General features: G+C 32.6%; 2 protein-coding genes and 1 long non-coding RNA gene across 3 annotated transcripts; 1 reads left to right on the top strand and 2 right to left on the bottom strand.

The window, feature by feature from the left end:
- Positions 1-803: 803 nt before the first annotated feature.
- Positions 804-2,536, bottom strand: LOC114260315 (F-box protein At3g07870). The gene has a single exon (XM_028200410.2). It carries the CDS (start codon positions 2,429-2,431, stop codon positions 1,076-1,078), a length of 1,356 nt encoding a protein of 451 aa, XP_028056211.2. The 5' UTR covers positions 2,432-2,536; the 3' UTR covers positions 804-1,075.
- Positions 2,537-9,619: 7,083 nt separating this feature from the next.
- On the bottom strand, positions 9,620-17,325 carry LOC114260326 (F-box protein CPR1). Its single transcript, XM_082884729.1, has 3 exons — positions 16,604-17,325; positions 13,635-15,476; positions 9,620-9,808 (listed from the first exon to the last, which is right to left on the bottom strand). Exons 1-2 carry the CDS (start codon positions 17,323-17,325, stop codon positions 15,191-15,193), a joined length of 1,008 nt encoding a protein of 335 aa, XP_082740855.1. The 3' UTR covers positions 9,620-9,808; positions 13,635-15,190.
- Positions 15,343-17,609, top strand: LOC145797499 (uncharacterized). The gene is made up of 2 exons (XR_014339040.1): positions 15,343-15,476; positions 16,604-17,609. It is a non-coding gene; the product is annotated as an uncharacterized LOC145797499 (long non-coding RNA).
- The last annotated feature ends 254 nt before the right edge of the window (positions 17,610-17,863 follow it).

The following is a 17,863-nucleotide window of genomic DNA, read 5'->3' as shown; positions in this document are numbered from 1 at the left end:
ATTCCAGGTGTACCGAATAATCACCCAAGTTATGCCCGAAGTGAAGAGTATGTGATTCTAGATTCGTGTAATGGATTGATGCCCCTCGTGACGTGATGAAGCAACATTCTAACACTTAAGAATAGGCTAAATTACAAATACATTCCCTAAGGTTTGATTAAAATACAAATCACCCTCTATGATTTTGAAAATTACATTCCACCCCTGAGGATTCTAATTTCATAACAAATCGTCCATTTTATTAATAAAGAATTAAGTCAATTAACAATTTTTAATAATGTTATAAATATGTTTCGATTAATAATTTAGGTAATTTTATTATTATTTAGGAGAGCAATTATGAATTTTTTTTTTAGTTAATTATGTTAAATAAAAAAATTTAACAATGGAGTATTTATAATTTTTCAAACTACAGGGACAATCTGTATTTTAAGTAAATTTCAGGGGGTATATTTGTAATTTACCCTTAAGAATAAAATTCCGTTTTTGTACTCTTCTCCTAGTCTTCAGAGAATTCAAATCAACCTCCAACCTTGAGCATTCTGCCTAATGCCGATCGATCAATACCCATCTAGATTTGCTCTAATGTTGAATTCCCTAATCCAATTGATTCCATATCGGAATGTACAATCATCTGCAAACTATTTTCTAAACTAATCTACAGCCCTATTGCTGCAGTCTGGTTTTTCTTGAATTCAAACTAGGAGTACGATTTTGAGTTCTTTAATAAAATTTAAGATCTGATTGTCTACCAGAACAGAACAAAGTTAAGATTTGGAGCTCGAGTGACCACATCCAAAGTATAACATATGAAAGCAATCCATATCAAGTATTTTAAAAACATGACAACGTTCCAGAGTTTGAATTTCTCTGTTAATATTCAACAACAAAACCAAAAAAAAAAAACACACAACAAAAAACGACTTCCTAGCAACAGATCATGTTCAAAGAGTTAAAATTTACAAACATGGATGCCTATATATGTAGTTGTACACAATCAATTCAACACTAATCGTACAAAAGAATACAGAACTGTGCCTATATCAGTAAGAGTGAAGGTACAGGTAAAAAGTATCTAGTTTGTGGTTGTAATGAGGTGGGTATCGATCCAATTAAGGCTGCCAACATGAACAACAGTATGAAACAAACCGGGCATTCCCTGAAACACTAGCTTCTTAAAGGTTCCACTGATTGGATCATGAGAGACTAAAATTCCACCTTTGTATTCAATCAAAATATTTCCATTCTCCAAAATACACAGAACTTGCGCAATCCTTCGCCTGAAACTATGCTTCCAAATCCCATATGGTCGCCTTAACTGTGGTTTCATGAACTGCAGTGAATAATCTTTGATCTTAAACTCTTTGATCCAAGACTCTTTCACATCGTAATCTTTCATAACCCAAATCTCAAATTTCTCATAATGACAACACACGATTGCAGAGAGACACCCTCCTAGAACTGCCAGATGATAATTAGTCCTATTCAGGCTTCCACAATCCGGCCTCGGGATCTCCCTAAACTGCTCGTCCGCTAGATCAAAAGAAACTATACCGCGGCTATGACGAACACCTGGGCATCTCCGCGGCTGAGTCAACCAATGAAGCCTTCCATTCACCAGAGCCTCTGCTGATCTTGGGTCAAGCGGGTATGGCACTTTCCCAATACTTCTCCAATTGTTTGTGTTGAGACTCAACACTTGAACCTCTGATTGTGTATGATCACGAAATCTGAATCTCCGGTACCCATTCCAGTAATGGATAATCTTAACCACCTTATACTCATTGGTGACTGGATGAAACCCAAATCCAAACACCACCTCTTGATCATCAAATTGCCTGGACTTGGGGAGCTCTCTGTTTTCCCTCGTAAAAGGGTTGTACACATATATTGGGTCAATATATAATGAATCAGATAAGCATAACAACCCATTACATGAAGCTATTACATTGAACTCTGGCATCACAGAACAAAAGGGTGTTTGGATTTTCCTCACAATCCCATTTTCCTGATCTTGATCAGAAAATTCCACAAAGTGAAGCTGGTTTCTGAGAGGATACTCACAGTGGAAAATTAGACATGGGTTTTTCTTAGCTGTCCGAGAAAATTGGAGTTGAGGAAGATGTGGGTCTTGTGATAAGATCTGCCATGATCGACACGAAAATCTTATTTGGAGGAGAGAGCTTATGGGTAGCCTTGAAAGTATGTCGAAAGCAATCTCGCGGGGAAGAAGATCCAACCCTGTTGTGGGTTGATCATCATTTTCTTGCTTGCACTTTGTTTTCTTGCTGGGTATCTCGGTATCCAAACGCATGATTTGATCAGAAGAGTATTGTGGGAAGATAGAAATGAAGAAGGGTTGGAGAGGAAGAAAGAGTTTTGGAGAAGATGGACATGGAGAAAGGTTGATAAAGACAATTAAATACAACATTAGAAAGAGTTTTGGAGAAGATGGACATGGAGAAAGGAAGGAAAAGAGATGTGTAGTAGTGTGGGGTACATGAAAAAGAGAATATATTGAATAATATCTAGGAAGATCATGCAAATGTCTTTAAAAGTAAATAAATACAACATTAGATAAACGACAAATCTAGACCGTCCAGTTAATATGAGCCAATTTTTTTTGAACGTTAAAAAAAAAAGGACTGGACCAAAACCACTGCAAAAAAAAAAAAAAAAAAAAAAAAAAGAAAAAGAAAAAGGGGGGGGGGGGACCTTCAAAAAATCTGATAAAAGAGTAGGAGAAATTCCATTGGAGTTCTGATATATATATAATTGGAGTATAAAATACATATAATTTTTATTAAAATAATATTACGTGTCATAAAATAAATATTATAAAAAAATTTAAGAAATGAATTCAATAGTGATTGCATAACAACAATAAAATATTAAAAATTAATTCAAAGGTATAGAATTTTTATAAAAACTTTTCATGATACCTAAAATTATTTTTTTTTCTATATAAATATATAAATAGTAATTCTCTTTCCATTCCCATCAACAAAAAGGGTAATTTATTAGGTACTCTCAAAGTGATATGTGATATTATTTTTATGATGTTTTGATGAAAAATCACAACATGTTAGGCTTGTTTGGGGTTTGATTTTTTGATTAAAATAGTCAAAAGGTTAAAATATTTAATCATATCACTCTCTATTATTTTATTTTTCTTTTTGTATAAAATTAAAAATTAATTAAAATAATCTATTTTCAAACGAACTCTTAAGAAATCATTTATCGTAACCTGAAAAATTAGAAAAATTATTTAAAGGCATGTAGTTTTTTTTTTTTTTTAAGACTAGGTTGTTTTTCCTCGCAATTCGTAAGAGTTTAAGGATTCGTTTGGTAATGATTTTTTAGTTGATTTTTTAACTTTTTTAATTGTTTGGTTTTCTTATTTAGCTTCCGTTTGGGAAGTGGGTTGGCTTTTTGACTTTTTGGTTTTTTTGGCTATTTTAGCCTGGACTTAAAAGCTTGGTTTGGGAATGACTTTTTGGCTTTTTTGAGTTTTTTTGTGAGAAGAGAATGTAATGATTATGGGTTTGATGTGATGTTTTGTTTGTTATGACTAAAATAGCCTATTTTATTTTTTGTGACTAAAATAGCCAAAAAAACCCAAACCATGGCTTCCCAAACGAAGCCTTAGGCTTTTTTAGCTTTTTGCCCTGTGAATTACAAATTTTTTTGTTAATTTTTTTAATTTTTTGACTTTTTAACTTTTTTGAATTTTTCTATTTATATGTGATTATTTAGCCCAAAAAAAAAACTAAACCGGGGCTAATAACTGGATAATTATATCAAATTAAATAATCATAATCCAATAATAAATGTCTGCAAGCCGAACTACCATCGGGTCCAACAAGCAGGCAGTACAACCCTTACAGAAATATAGTCGGTATCAAATCTCACCTCATAAAATTTAAACTCGTAATCTCACCACATAAAATAAATAGTTTAAATACTATGTGAGTGGATAAAATTTTTAAAATTGGCTATTTTAATAAATTATTTTAGTTTTTAACTATTTGGTAGGTTAAAATTTTTGTGTATGAAAAGATTATTGAATTTTTTTATAATTAGATATGATATTTGTAAGAGAAAAAGTAAAATGATTATGAATTTGATGTGATATTTTGTCTTATTAACTATTTTAACCTATTTTATTTTTTCATAAATTTTAATCCAAAAAGTAAAAAATAATTTTTACCAAACAAGAACTATAATTCATCACTTTTATATCTTACGGTGAATGTTGTTTTGAATATTATTTAAATTTCGTTTGAGAATAAATTAGTTTAATAATTTTTTAAATTTTTATAAAAGATATATAAAAAATAATATGATTTATAATAATTTTTTAATTAAAATAATTACTCCCCGAGACATTAATATTCTTAAAATATTAGGTCATAATCTGATGGCAGGGTGGTGCTCCAGACCACAATTGCACCTTTTTCGGTGGCTTGTCCTGTCTTTGTCATCCAACCCAACTGACCCGTCACTTCAATAACTGAATTAACGTAACAAAAATGTTAAGACCACATGGGACTATTTTAAAAAGTGTTTTTTTTCCCTTATTTATTTTTTTTTAAGAAAATGTATAAAGAAAAAAAAATGTAACTTAAATAAGTTAATAATTTATTTTTTTTATAATTGTCAAAATAGGCCTAAATTAGAATTAAAAAAATACATTATGTAACTAAAATTTATTTTAATATGTTGGCAAAGCCAATTGAGGCTAAAATAATTACTAAAATGAAAAGTCAATTCAAATCGTTCATATTTTAGAATTTGTTAATTACATTATTATTATAAAAAATCATGTCGATCGGATAATGGATACTATGTAGCCGAATCACTCTTTATTAATCGTTAATTTTCTGACTGTCACTTTTTTTTCAAACAAAAGTGATCCAAATATATATTATCTATTATACAATCGACATTATTTTTTACAAGAATAATGTACTGAACAAATTCTAAAATATGAACGGTTCTGATTATCGAAAATGACCTAAAATGGACCTAATGGGCCGAACTGAACCGAACTATTCCATATCTGAATTAGAGACAGTCTGGACCCACCAAAATTTATTATCAAAATGATATTGAAAGGACATGTTTTAAATCATTCTACATTTAGGGCTTGTTTGGTTTGATTTTGGGAGATGAGTTTGGGAGATAAAAAGTACGAAAAGTTGTTTGGTTTGGTTTTTTTGGAAAGATGTTTTGGAAAATTATTTTGAGAGAGAGTTTTGAAAAAAGTGATTGATTTGATGTGTATGAGAGAGAGATTTGTTTGAAAAACTTGTTTGGTTTACAAGTTTTGGGAAATTTGTTTAGAAAAATTTGTTTGGTTTGAGTTTTTTTGAAAACTCATTTGTAGAGAAATTTTCCCAAAAATTTTTGGGAAATTCAAACCAAACGAACCCTTAGATTTTGTATAAATATATTTTTTTCTTGGAAAATCGGGAAAAGTTTCCAGGTTATAGTCTCCTCGCTCGGAACGGTTAACAGGACACCTTGGTGATCTCTACAAAGGGGCGCTACCTTGTATTTGTGGGAGAGTAAGAAAGATTTTCCTGTAAAAAAAAAAAAAACTGGAACTTTTTGTCAAATTCTATCTTTTTTTTTTATATATACACATAATAGGATGTTAGTAAATTGATAAAATCAAGATTTCATTTGGAATGTAAAATAATTTTTTTTAATTTTTTTTTGACTATTTTAATCTAAAAATAAAAACTCATATGAAATAAATTTTTTATTTTTTTTTACTTTTATAAATATATATATATATATATATAATTTAAACATAATAATTTTTAGCATAAAATTAAAAAAATACATTTTACCTTTTTATAACTATTTTATCCTTTACTCATCCTGACCCAATTTCCCAAAACCAATGCTATATCACAGCATGTCACACCACTGACTCAATATTTCACCCCACTGGGCTTGTTTGAGAAGTTAGGTTTAGGGTTTTTTTTTTATTATTAAAATAATCAAAATAAAATAAAATAAATTTTTTAATTTAATAAGATAAAATATTATATTCAATTCATAATCATTACATTCTTTTTCTCACAAAAATTAAAAAAATCAAAAAACTCATCCTAAATTATTTAACCCTAGACTAAAAAAATCAAGATGCCACCCCACTTTCCAGACCAACCCACTGTCACCTCAGCAAAAGCAATCAAATTCATGAAGGCTATGACCAAAAAGGCCAGTGAGAAAATTACCTAATTAACGCCAGATTTAGCTAAAGCTCCGTTTGGGAAGAGTTATTTGGGGCTTTGTTTGATTATTTAGTCACAAAAGACAAAATAGGTTATTTTAGTCACAAAAAATAAAACATCACATCTAATTCATAATCATTACACTCTTCTCTCACAAAAAAAGTCAAAAAAATTAAAAAACCAAAAAGTCGTTCACAAAGCTTTTTAACCTAGGCTAAAATAGCAAAAAAAATTAAAAAGTCAACCCACTTCCCAAACGACACCTTAGCTAAATTAACACCAGATTTAGATGCACAAATTACCTACACAGATCTAGCTAAATTATAAACTTTTTTCTGAAATTTCAAAAATTACATCTTGTTCTACCATAATTAACGCTATCAATAGAGATAGTAAATTAACTAAAATGTCTTTACGAAAATTACACGGACACCCCCTAGAGTTTCTATTTAATAAAGATCCCCTCACATTTAAAAAATTGCATTCCTCTTCCCGAGATTTGTAATCTCATTACAAATTACTCTCTAAATTACTGATGTCATGCCTTAAAATTTCTAAGTAACCATCTTATCATTTTTCTTACCATTTCTTTTTCCTATCATCATGACTACATTTTACAACTTTCTATCATTAAATTATATTTGAACATATTGTTATTGAGTGATGATATATAAACATAAATTTTATATAGAATTTTCAAAAACAATAATATAGTTTAATGGTAACCTTTCACTTTAAAGCAAAACATCTATAAACATAATGTTGGTGATAATTACAAATAAAACACCAGAAAATACAAATAATAAAAATTACAATAATTATTGTAAGGGCTGAGGCGCGGAAATTTCGCTCTTTTTAAGGAGATTCAAGTCCTCTGCGGTTAGGCAAAGCCTCACATCGGTGCAGCAAAAAAAACCTTCACTTGTCCCCCCAAGATACAACAGCCCGACTAAGTCGTATGGTTAATCAATACTGTACAATTGGTTGAACCCAAAGCTTCACCCTTTTTTTATTTGCCTGATAATCTCATACAAAGCATAACAAAGCAACAAAAACTTCTTCTCTCCTCCAAGATAAGAAGTTAGATAAATTTATAGGAGATGAAAGCTTGGTGGACAAGTTTCTTGGAGGAGGATTCTTGGAAATTGCTTGGAAGCTCCTTGGAAGTAGTTTAGAGGATAAGACTTGACTCTTAGAAGACTTAGAAGAAGACTTGACTAGGCAAAGACTTAGAAGACTTGGTGGATAAGAATAGGAAAGGAAAATAGTGGACAATTTCCTTGGAAGACTTGAGAAGAAGACTTGAAAGATCCTTGGTCACCAAGAAAAGGATTAACTTTGAGGAAAAGAAAACAAATCAAACCAATAACACATTATAATATTAAAATATCTGCTAATACATGATTTATATATTTACAACAATATCACTATCACAACATTTTTATGATATTTTTTGTATAAATTTTTATATATAAATATAATTTTTCATTTTTATTTCCACCATTATATCTAAATTAGATCAATTTAATTTAGATATATTTAAAACGTATAAAATTTGTGTAAATTTTTTTTTTAAAATTCATTGAATACAAAAAAATAAGATCATGTATTGAATTTTTCTAAGCTAATATTTCAATTTCAAACTACTTGAGTGCTCTTTTTTCATTCCTTCCATGTTGAGGAGGATTCCACGGTACTAATTTATTACCCAAAAAATAACTATTCACCCAAAAAAAAAAAAAACTCAAAAAATAATAAATTAACTGAATAAGTTGTGAATACAAAATTAATTAATTGAATAAGTTATGAAACGCAAAATTAAAATGGAAAAATGCTTATCAGATGGTGAAAATATCATAAAATAAATAATTAAATAAGTTACAAACGCAATAAATGGCTTATCAAAATATTCTTCGGTTATGCTTGGTTTATTTTTAGAAATTTTTTTTAAAAATTAAAATTTAATTTGGTTAAAAAATAAAATATAATTATCATTTTTTATATAATTTTATCTTTTGATTGGTTAGATTTAATTTTTACAAATTAAATTTCATATTTATTTTTATCAAATTAGTGTTCATTTTTTCATTAAAAAAAAAATTGAAAGTTTTTTCTAAACAACAAACCAAATATGATTCCAAAAACTTTTTTTTTTTTTTTCATCTAACGTGATTCTTTTGTAAATTTTGTTGACTTATTAAAGGGATTTCAGGTTAAAGCAGGTTGTTTGGTGCTTTGGAAAGATACCAAGGGCAATATCGTCCATCAGTATATATTTTGGTGGTATCAACATGCTTTTGTAATCATTCTTAACGTTTAGTTCACAACATGAGTTAAATTGTTATGCTAATATAAACTTCTGAGAATTGGATGTAATTTTTGAAATCTTGGGAGAATTTATAATTTAAGGAGTTGTTTGGGGTGTCCTAAATAAGTATACATTTGTCTTTTTAGACTAAAAAGTTGATATTGAAAATATGAATGTTTCGGTTAACTTTTTGACTTTTTATGAAAAAATGTGTATTAAAAACTTGTATAAATTAATGTGTAAGAGAAAATTAGTATTGTGAGTTGTGCAGCCGTAATTGTTGACTTTTGGTGAATAGTGATAAATTTTTAACTTTTTAAATAATTTTTTGACTTTTTGACTTTTTTGAGACTTCCCAAACTTAGCCTAACTAAACCCCAAAGGAGATGTAGGTGGAAGCGGGGTCATTGCTGTGACCCCCACTGCCGTGCCTAAAATAGCACAGTTTTAGCCTCCTTTTTTCTTTTTTCTTTTTCATGCTCTCACTTTGTGTTTTGGCTTGATAAATTACACTTTTTTTAATTTTAGGGTTTAAGGTTTATGATTTAATTCTTAAAATTTATTTATTTTTATTTTAGGGTTTAGGGCTTAATTCTTAATTTTTTATTTTTATTTTAGGATTTAGGGTTTAATTCTTAATTTTTTTTTTATTTTTATTTTAAGATTTAGGATTTATGATTTATGATTTAATTCTTAAAATTCATTTTAGGGTTTAAGGTTTAATTCTTAAATTTTTTATTTTTTATTTTAGGGTTTAGGGTTTAATTCTTAAAATTTATTTAATTTATTTTTTTATTTTAGGGTTTAGAGATTTAAAGTTTAAAGTTTAATATTAAAAAATTATTTTTTTATTTTAGAGTTTACGGTTTAATTCTTAAAATGTATTTATTTTTATTTTATTTTAGAATTTAAGATTTAGAGCAAAGTGTAATTTATTACGCTGTTGAGAACATGAAAACGAAAAAAAATAATAATAATAAAGGGGCTGAAATTGTGTCATTTTAGGCGCAGCAAAAAAAATACAAGGGCCACACAGTGACCCGTGTCCGATGTAGGTAGGTAATTTGCCCAATGAAAAAACATGTTAGAAGATCAACAAAAGATGCTTTAATGCAGAGCATCAAACAAAGGCAAAAGTTTCCAAATAATTAATTAAAAGAAGAATAAAAAAAGGAACATATTAAAATAGTTCTGTTCTCTCGTCTTCTTTCTGCTTTGTCTTGGATCCTTCATCATTTTCTAGTGCTTCTTCCTGTCCCAACCCAAAAAAAAAAACAAAACAGTAAAAACCACATCAGATCTCCTAAAATCAAATCACCAAGTATAACACTGAAGTGAGAAAAAAAAAAATTAAAAAAAAAAAAAAAAAAACTTTACTCTAAATGGGTAGGAAATTACAGAATTACAACAACCAAAAATCACAAAATTTGGCAACTTTGCATCAATGAGAAAATGTTTTTTTTTTTTTTTTCTTCTCTATTTTCTTCACAAAGAAGGCCAAAAAAAAAATAGTATTTGTGGACTCCGTCAAGAGAGAGTAGGGATAAGACTCCTGTCAAAATTTGAGGGATAGCAATGCCAAATATTAAGCTACTTAAATGGCAGCTGTATTGAAGAAGTTTTTGAAGAGACATTCTAAAGCGTTGAGTTCTTTCTAGTCATTTAACACCAAAAAAATCCCATGTGCCCAAGTTGAAAAGATATAGAATAAAGAGGAAAAATTTTGTTGGAATTATGGTTTTTTATAGGCTTAATTGGGGCCAACTTTAAACCCAAATTTGAGTGGAATCCACACGTCTTTTGGGGTTGATCCAAAGCGATGACGTGTTTCTTACTGCGGGAAAAGTCACACGGTGCAAACAGTTCGTCAAAACCATTTACGAGTGAATGGGAACTTAACGTCGTTTTTAGGTTCGTGGAATAGACTATTAAAGAATAAAATGTGGGCTGCTTTGTAATGGTAGTCCCACATTGGAAACTGAAGAGAACTTATGTGTATATATAAGTTCTAGGTGGCAACACTTGGGTTGGGTCTCAAGGGGCACTCCAAGTTTGTAAAGGGACGAGTTATGGATAAAGTGAACCTTGGTTCAAACCACCACATATACGGGCTGTCACCAGCCGTGCTGTGCGCAGATGTGGGTCCGGTTGGTTCTAATATTAACTTTTTAGATAAAATTTATTTGAATTTTTTCAAATTCTTACGAGAAAATTATTTGAATTTCTTAACGAAATTAATTTAAATTTTATGCCAATTTTTTTTGTCCAAATAGAGTCCTTCTCCAGTCCAATTTTCAGCAGGTTCAAACAGTTCAAGTTCCGGACAATTTTAATCTGTTCCCAGACATTCAAATCTGTTTCATACCTATTTAAATTTGAACGATATCTATCCAGTTTGATTTTGCACTTGTTCAGTTCAAAATCATATCTGTTCGGCCCTATAAATACCAGGACCTTTCCAGCAATTGTTTAATTCCGAAATTTTCTTGTTTCTTTCAATTTTGCTCTCTTGCACGCATATATTCTTCATACTAGTTTTAGAGAAAATTCTGAGAGTATAGAACACATGTTCTAGTTCGCCGTACAGATTGTTTGGAGTGCTACTACAATCTGTGTAGACTATTGTATCCCGGAAGATAGACTCCATTAATCCATAAGTACCGAAGCGGGGCGAATTTGTCTTAAAGATAGAGTGTCACACACTCGACTTGATCTCTTTTTGTACTTATTCATTTCGGTAAAATAAATTCTGTAAGTAATTTATTTTTATTTGTTTAATTTGTTTCAAGTTATTTATTTTACACAAAAAGATTGTTCTAACAATTTTAGAATAAAATAAAATAATTCAACATGCCTGTTATCTTCAATTTCTGCAACACTAGTTCTCTCTGCTTGTACTTCCTCTCCAAATCCCTCCACGTCTAGGCAATAGACTCCCAAGATACAATGGCATGACCCAAGATTTCCTCATCTGCTTCCTTGAGCAAAACTAGACTCTCCCTGTAATTATCCACATAAACTGAGTTTTTACGAGCCCAATCTCTCACATGCTTAATTACTTGTTGATTCGTATCCTTGATTGATACCAACCCTCCGTCTCCTACCACAAGCACCAATATCTTCCTTTGCGAAGCCTACGATCCTTGAAAATACTCCCGACATTCGATTAATAGTATGTTTCTTGACCCAAGAATTTACCTGTCCGTACTCTGTCATCACCCATGCACAACAATTGCAACGCCACGGGCTTAAACCACCATATTTTATAAAGGGAAAAGTTAGGGATCATGAAAATGATCATGAAAAATTTATGATTCTTGAATTACCTTGATTAGTGTGTGGTGCTTTATTCTAAGTGTAATCCAAGAGTCACAAAACTTTCACGATTATTTTCATGAAAGGTTTTTCATGATACCTAGCATTGCTGTTTTATAAAAGCAAGTGACTCACCCGAAGCCATCACACAATTTTTTCTCAAAAAACTATGGCCAGTAACTACATAGTGTGGCACAATAATCTCCCTCAACACCTCATCACCCATGTCAAACAACACTATGGTGTTGCGAAACCGTTATTCCGAAGCCAATGAACAGCCCCGTTCACGAACGCAAGCGATGAATCACCATTGTCAAATGAATACGGAGGAGCAGGAGCAGAAGCTGCTTCAATGCTCCTCCAAGATCACATGTTGAGTGAGTAAACATCAACCAACACGGGTGGGGTGCATAAATTCACAATCCTCACCACTTTGTAGTCATTGGTGTTTCGATTATGGCCGAAACCCAATGAGGATATCGGAGGTAAGCAAGGGTTCAATGTTGGGTTTGGAGGAGTGAGGTTGGTTCCATGGAATTAATAGAGAATCCTGAATCAAACACACCAACCCATTACAAGATCCCAATATTGCTGCAGAGCTCTTGAATGGAAATTCTAGAGATTTGATGGGGTAATCTTCTCAAGACATCAATCAGGATTTGTTTTAGTTTCTTCTTCGGAGACTCAGAGAGAGAGAAATTGATTAAACGAAAATTGGTGAAGTAATCGTCCGATGATTGATTAAACGAAAATTGATGGATGAGAAGTATATATAGATACAAAACTCAACTTACATATTCGATGTGGGAATTTCTATTGAGATTAAGGGATTGTTTAGGATGATCTAAATAAGTGTATTTTTTGACTTTTTATGAAATATGAGTTGGATTTAAAGTGATGTGACTTAAATAAGATGACGTGACTTAAATAGGATAGTAATTTTTTAACTTTTTGACTTTTTTAGGTTATGACAAACAATGCCTAATAATACCAAGGTCATAACCAATTAGACCTAACCTAATTGGGCACCATGTTTTTCTTAAGACTTAGTCCCAATGAGGTCATGGGTTCAATTCCCCTTAGGAGAGTTGAATTAAGGGTATGCAAGCACTTTGGTGCTTTGCTAAGGGTGGAGTGATTTTCTCTCATAAATGCTAATCTAACAACTAACAACTAACATTTACCAATCAAAAAAAAAAATACCAAGGCCATGTTGCCTTAAGTATTGGGATTATATGTAGTATAAGCTCACTTGTATGTATTATTATGTTTGATTAACTAGGTTAGAATAAGATATAACACCTCGAGTTCAAATCACTTTAATAGATCATTTGAGTTTTGCCCAGTTGCTAAGTTGACTCGAACGAAATTTTGACACATTTAGACCATTATATCATTTTAAAATTTAAAATATTAAATTAATCACTAATAATATTTTAATAATAGTATTATATGTTAAATTTTTCAAGATTTTTTTTTTTTGTACTTATCATTAATTCATTAGAGTTTTATTATAAGAAGATTTTGACCAAATTTCTTTTTTTTATTAGGTCAATAAGATTACACTCACCATACTTTTACGAGTGGCGCTAATAACCCCTACCTTTTTTCTAGGGACTCTCCATTTCTTTGAACCCCCACATAATACCAAAACTATCATTCCTCTAAAATATCACACCTACCTAGCCAGACACCCCACAACAATTTGGACACTCACTAAAACATAATTTAACAAATTCTTCCCTCTTATAATCTTTCATCACCTGAGTTTTGGTGTATTATCTGTACGGGGAGCAAATATTCCAGCGTGCCCGTATTCCTTTCTTCCGAGCTCCGTCGATGTCCGATCACCTGCGAGCAAGTAATGGTGAGCTACCCGGCGGTGTGTGGCCGGAAAAACCCTCCGACGGTCAAGTTAGCACACACCTTAGGATGGATAATGAGAAGGGAGAGAGTGTTTGAGTGTAAGAAATCCTTACAGATGTGTTCGTCCATCGCGTATGGGGGGCGCAGGCATGCTTTTATACCTTCTGAACCCCATATCCACTCCCAGTCATCTCCTGACACGTGGCTCTGCTATCCCATCTGTCAGCATAAACCATGCCATTCACCACCTAACCTCAACTGCTTGACTTCACAGCTGGAGCTCGGCAGCCGAGCTGTTCTACCTCGGCCATGTCATGCTTCAAACCCATGCGCCTAGCCGGACAAACACATGAAGGACCGGGCTAGGCGGCATCTCGGCAAAGCCTAGCTCGGGCTCCTCCTTTGGTGTTTTTGTGTTGGTTTTGAAGCGCGTAACAAACGCTTCGGCCAACTGATGCCACCGTTGTAGAATCAGATTGAATTGAAAATCATAAGATTCTATTTTCTATTAAGAATAAGGTTAAAAATACAAATTTGAATGATACATAATAAAAATAAAGTAAAAAATCATAAATCTAACGATCCTTCCTACGACCCCACACGATCCTACTTGCGATCCTCCTATAACACCGATCCTACAACGATTTGGATCATTTTGACAAAGTAGGATTGTTCGATGTAGATCGCGATTTTGATAACTATGATTGCATGTGCTTTAAAAGGGTTTGTCATTATCCAAGCAAAACATCTTGCCAGAAATTAATCAAAAAAGAAGGATGCATCATTACACAAGGCAACATACAAGAACTAATTAGATTACTTCACACAAAAGGTAACCTATCCACAAACAGATCTCAACAAGGATGGAAAAATAAATCTAAAAAATGGCTTGCTCTTAAACTCAAGTTATTCACTTATGCTACGGGTAAAATTCCAATTGCATGCACTCTAGAAGGATGCATCATTATCCAAGCTAAAGCATCTTGACACAATTTCTTCTCAAGAAAAAAGAAAGAAGGAAAGAAATAGTTATCTAGAAATTTGATTTTTTTTTTTTTTTTTATATAATAAGTTTCTAGAAATTGATTATATAATGTGAAAATGATGTCATTGATTACAAATTCAGTTGTCATCTAAACATCAAGTTAACCCCAATCCTAAAAAGTCATAAACCGATGTAAGATACAAAAATATAGCAAGAGAAAGTAAAGTGACTAAACTTACACTTCTGTATGCATTTGACCCAGAAAGAGGGTCATTTCTTAGCTGCTTACAAAGGCAACAAGTTTGCATTCAGAAAAATTTTTGGCTTAGGCATCCACTTGTATCAACCAAAGCAAGTTCTTTGCATCTAAGACAAATATGGAAATTACAAATACAAGCTGCAGAACTTGAATGATAATTCGCCCATTCTATACTTCAAAATAGACATTGCCTCCATTAGTGTTTTCAGTTATTGTTGCTTCTCAGTTCCATCCTCCTCTGCATGTACACAAGATTCTCCTTCACCATCATCACAAGAATTTGCAGCATACAAGGCTCTATTTCCCTTGAGTAAAACTAAGCTCTCCACATAATTATCAACATAAAATGAGCGATTAGTGCCGTGAATTCCTAGATACACAGTACGTTGGGTGTTAGGAGCATACGAAATGAGACCTCTTACTCTAGCTGACAGTAGAACTTCATTGTTCCTCTGAAAACCCACAACCTTTCTTATTCCTTCTCTCATATCAACAGTGAACAGCTATGAAGCACGGGTACTCCAAAAATAGTGCCGTACACGCACCGGGTACTTACCGGGTGCGGGTACGCGTACCGGTACGGCTGCACGCGTACCGGGTACGGGAAAAACTAGTCGGGTACTTCTGCCTCAGTTGGGTACGGCTCGGGTACGGCAGGGGTACGCGTTTGGTGCGTTTTGGGTACGGCGGGGGCAGAAACCAAATTTTTTGAAAAATTGAGGGATACCGAAGCAATATTAAGAAAAATTAAAAAAAAAAAAAAAGGAAAAAATGTCATCACTTTTGTTGCCCTAATCTCATCGAAGCAAAGAGAGAGGCGACTTCGACCATCTCCATCTCCCTCTTCTGTGACCCTCGAAACAGAGATCGACCCTCACCCTCATCTTCGACCCTCACCCTCGTCTGCGACTTCGACACAGCAGAGATCGATTTCGACCCTCACTCACCCTCGTCTGCGACTTCGAAACAGCAGAGATCGATCGACTTCGAAACACCAGAGATCGACTTCGAAACAGCAGAGATCGTCTTCGACTTCGACCCAGAGATTCGACCCTTGTCTTCGACTTCGACTTCGACCCAGTTATCGACTTCGACCCTCGACCCTCGACTTCGACGCAGGTATATCACTTCATCTGTATTTATTTATTTATTTTTCTTGTTTCTTCTTTAGTTATTAATACTGAAAATGCTAATAAATAATCATAAATGGTAATAATCATAAATATTATTATTAGTTATTAATAATAAAAAATTACATCATCTTTATTTATTTTATTTTTTTTCTTGTTTCTTCTTTAGTTATTAATACTGAAAATGCTAATAAATATTAGAGATGAAAATGCTAATAATCATAAATGGTAATAATCATAAATATTATTATTAGTTATTAATAATAAAAAATTAGAGATGAAAATGCAGGTTTGTAGGTTATTAATATTATTATTAGTTATTTTTTTATTTAACTTCAATTTGTAGGTTAGATCTTTTAACCATAATTATAAAAAAAATAAAAAAATAAAAAAATATCGGCGTACCGCAGCCGTACCCTACTTTTTTGGGATTTTGCCGTATCGCCGTACCCGTACTCGTACCGTACTCGTACCCGCACCCGTGCTTCATAGGTGAACAGTCTAGTCCAAGACTCCGCTACACCATACTCTTCCATCATCCACACCCAACAATACTCACTCTGCCAAATTTTTTCATACTGGACAAGGGCAAGTGAAGTACCCAATACGGAAACAGACAATTTCAACACCTCAGTTTTGGCTACACCATCTGGCATCATTATATCCCTAAACACCTCATCTTTCATATCAAATGCGGCTACCAAATTGTGAAAACTACCCTTGTCTCCCCGATCAGATGCCACCCAATGGACAGCCCCATTGACAAAAGCCGGCAAGGCAAAGAAATTATAGACAATATACGTTGGAGCAGCGACACCTAGGTTTCTCCAAGTCCCCGTACTAAGCGAGTAAACCTCCACATTAGGAGGAACTCTGTAATTATGATCATCAGGGCTATTATATTGATACACAATCCTCACCACCTCGTAATCATTATTGAAGGCATCACACCCAAAACCCATAAGGCACGCACCTTGAGACGTATAAGGGAATTGGGGTTTCGGAAGGGTAACAGATCTCCTCACAGATGGGTTCCAAATAATTATAGTATCCGTAAAAGTATCATAATCATCAGACAAGCAAATCAACCCATCACAAGAACCCACTACCCTGAAATACTCTTTCACACTCCTAAAGGGGCATTCAAGCTCTACATGCTTATCAAACAACTCGTTGTCCAAATACAAAGCAAATAGCTCAGTTTCGTCAAACATATTGTAGTGCCTAACGAGTAATAGTTGATCATCGTTGTTGTTGTTGGACTTTAAAAGGGTCTTTTTGAGGTGTGTGGATACAAAATTAGGGTTTATGATCAGAGAGTACCATTGTTTGCATATGCAAGTGAATCGAACCAGGGACTTGACGGGGAGTCTTGAGAGGATCTAAATCAACGCGTCGATCGGTAGGTTATCGGACATCGTTTCTTTCTACTTTCTTCGTCTGATAGTAGTGAATCCGATATTGAAGAGTTCAGAGAAATTTTTGAGAGACAATTTGAGAAATCGAGCAGAAGCAGAGTTAATAAAAATGTATAAATAAAAGGTTACAGTGTGCTTCACGCTAGCTAGTGCTGTGTACCTTTTGCCGGAACCGCCTACTGTCGGTTGCCAAGTCATCCAAGATTTTTGTGCGACTGTACAATGGATTTTAAATTTATATAAAAAATGCTTAGATACTTAAAAAATTTATTAAAAATTTAATCGAATGTCTCATATAGGTATGAGATTCACATAGAATTCACATTATGTAGAT

The sequence above is a fragment of the Camellia sinensis genome, chromosome 8 (genome assembly GCF_055761805.1).
Source record: "Camellia sinensis isolate YWXY chromosome 8, ASM5576180v1, whole genome shotgun sequence".
Lineage (NCBI taxonomy): Eukaryota > Viridiplantae > Streptophyta > Magnoliopsida > Ericales > Theaceae > Camellia > Camellia sinensis.
This window is presented reverse-complemented; position numbering and strand designations above follow the sequence as displayed.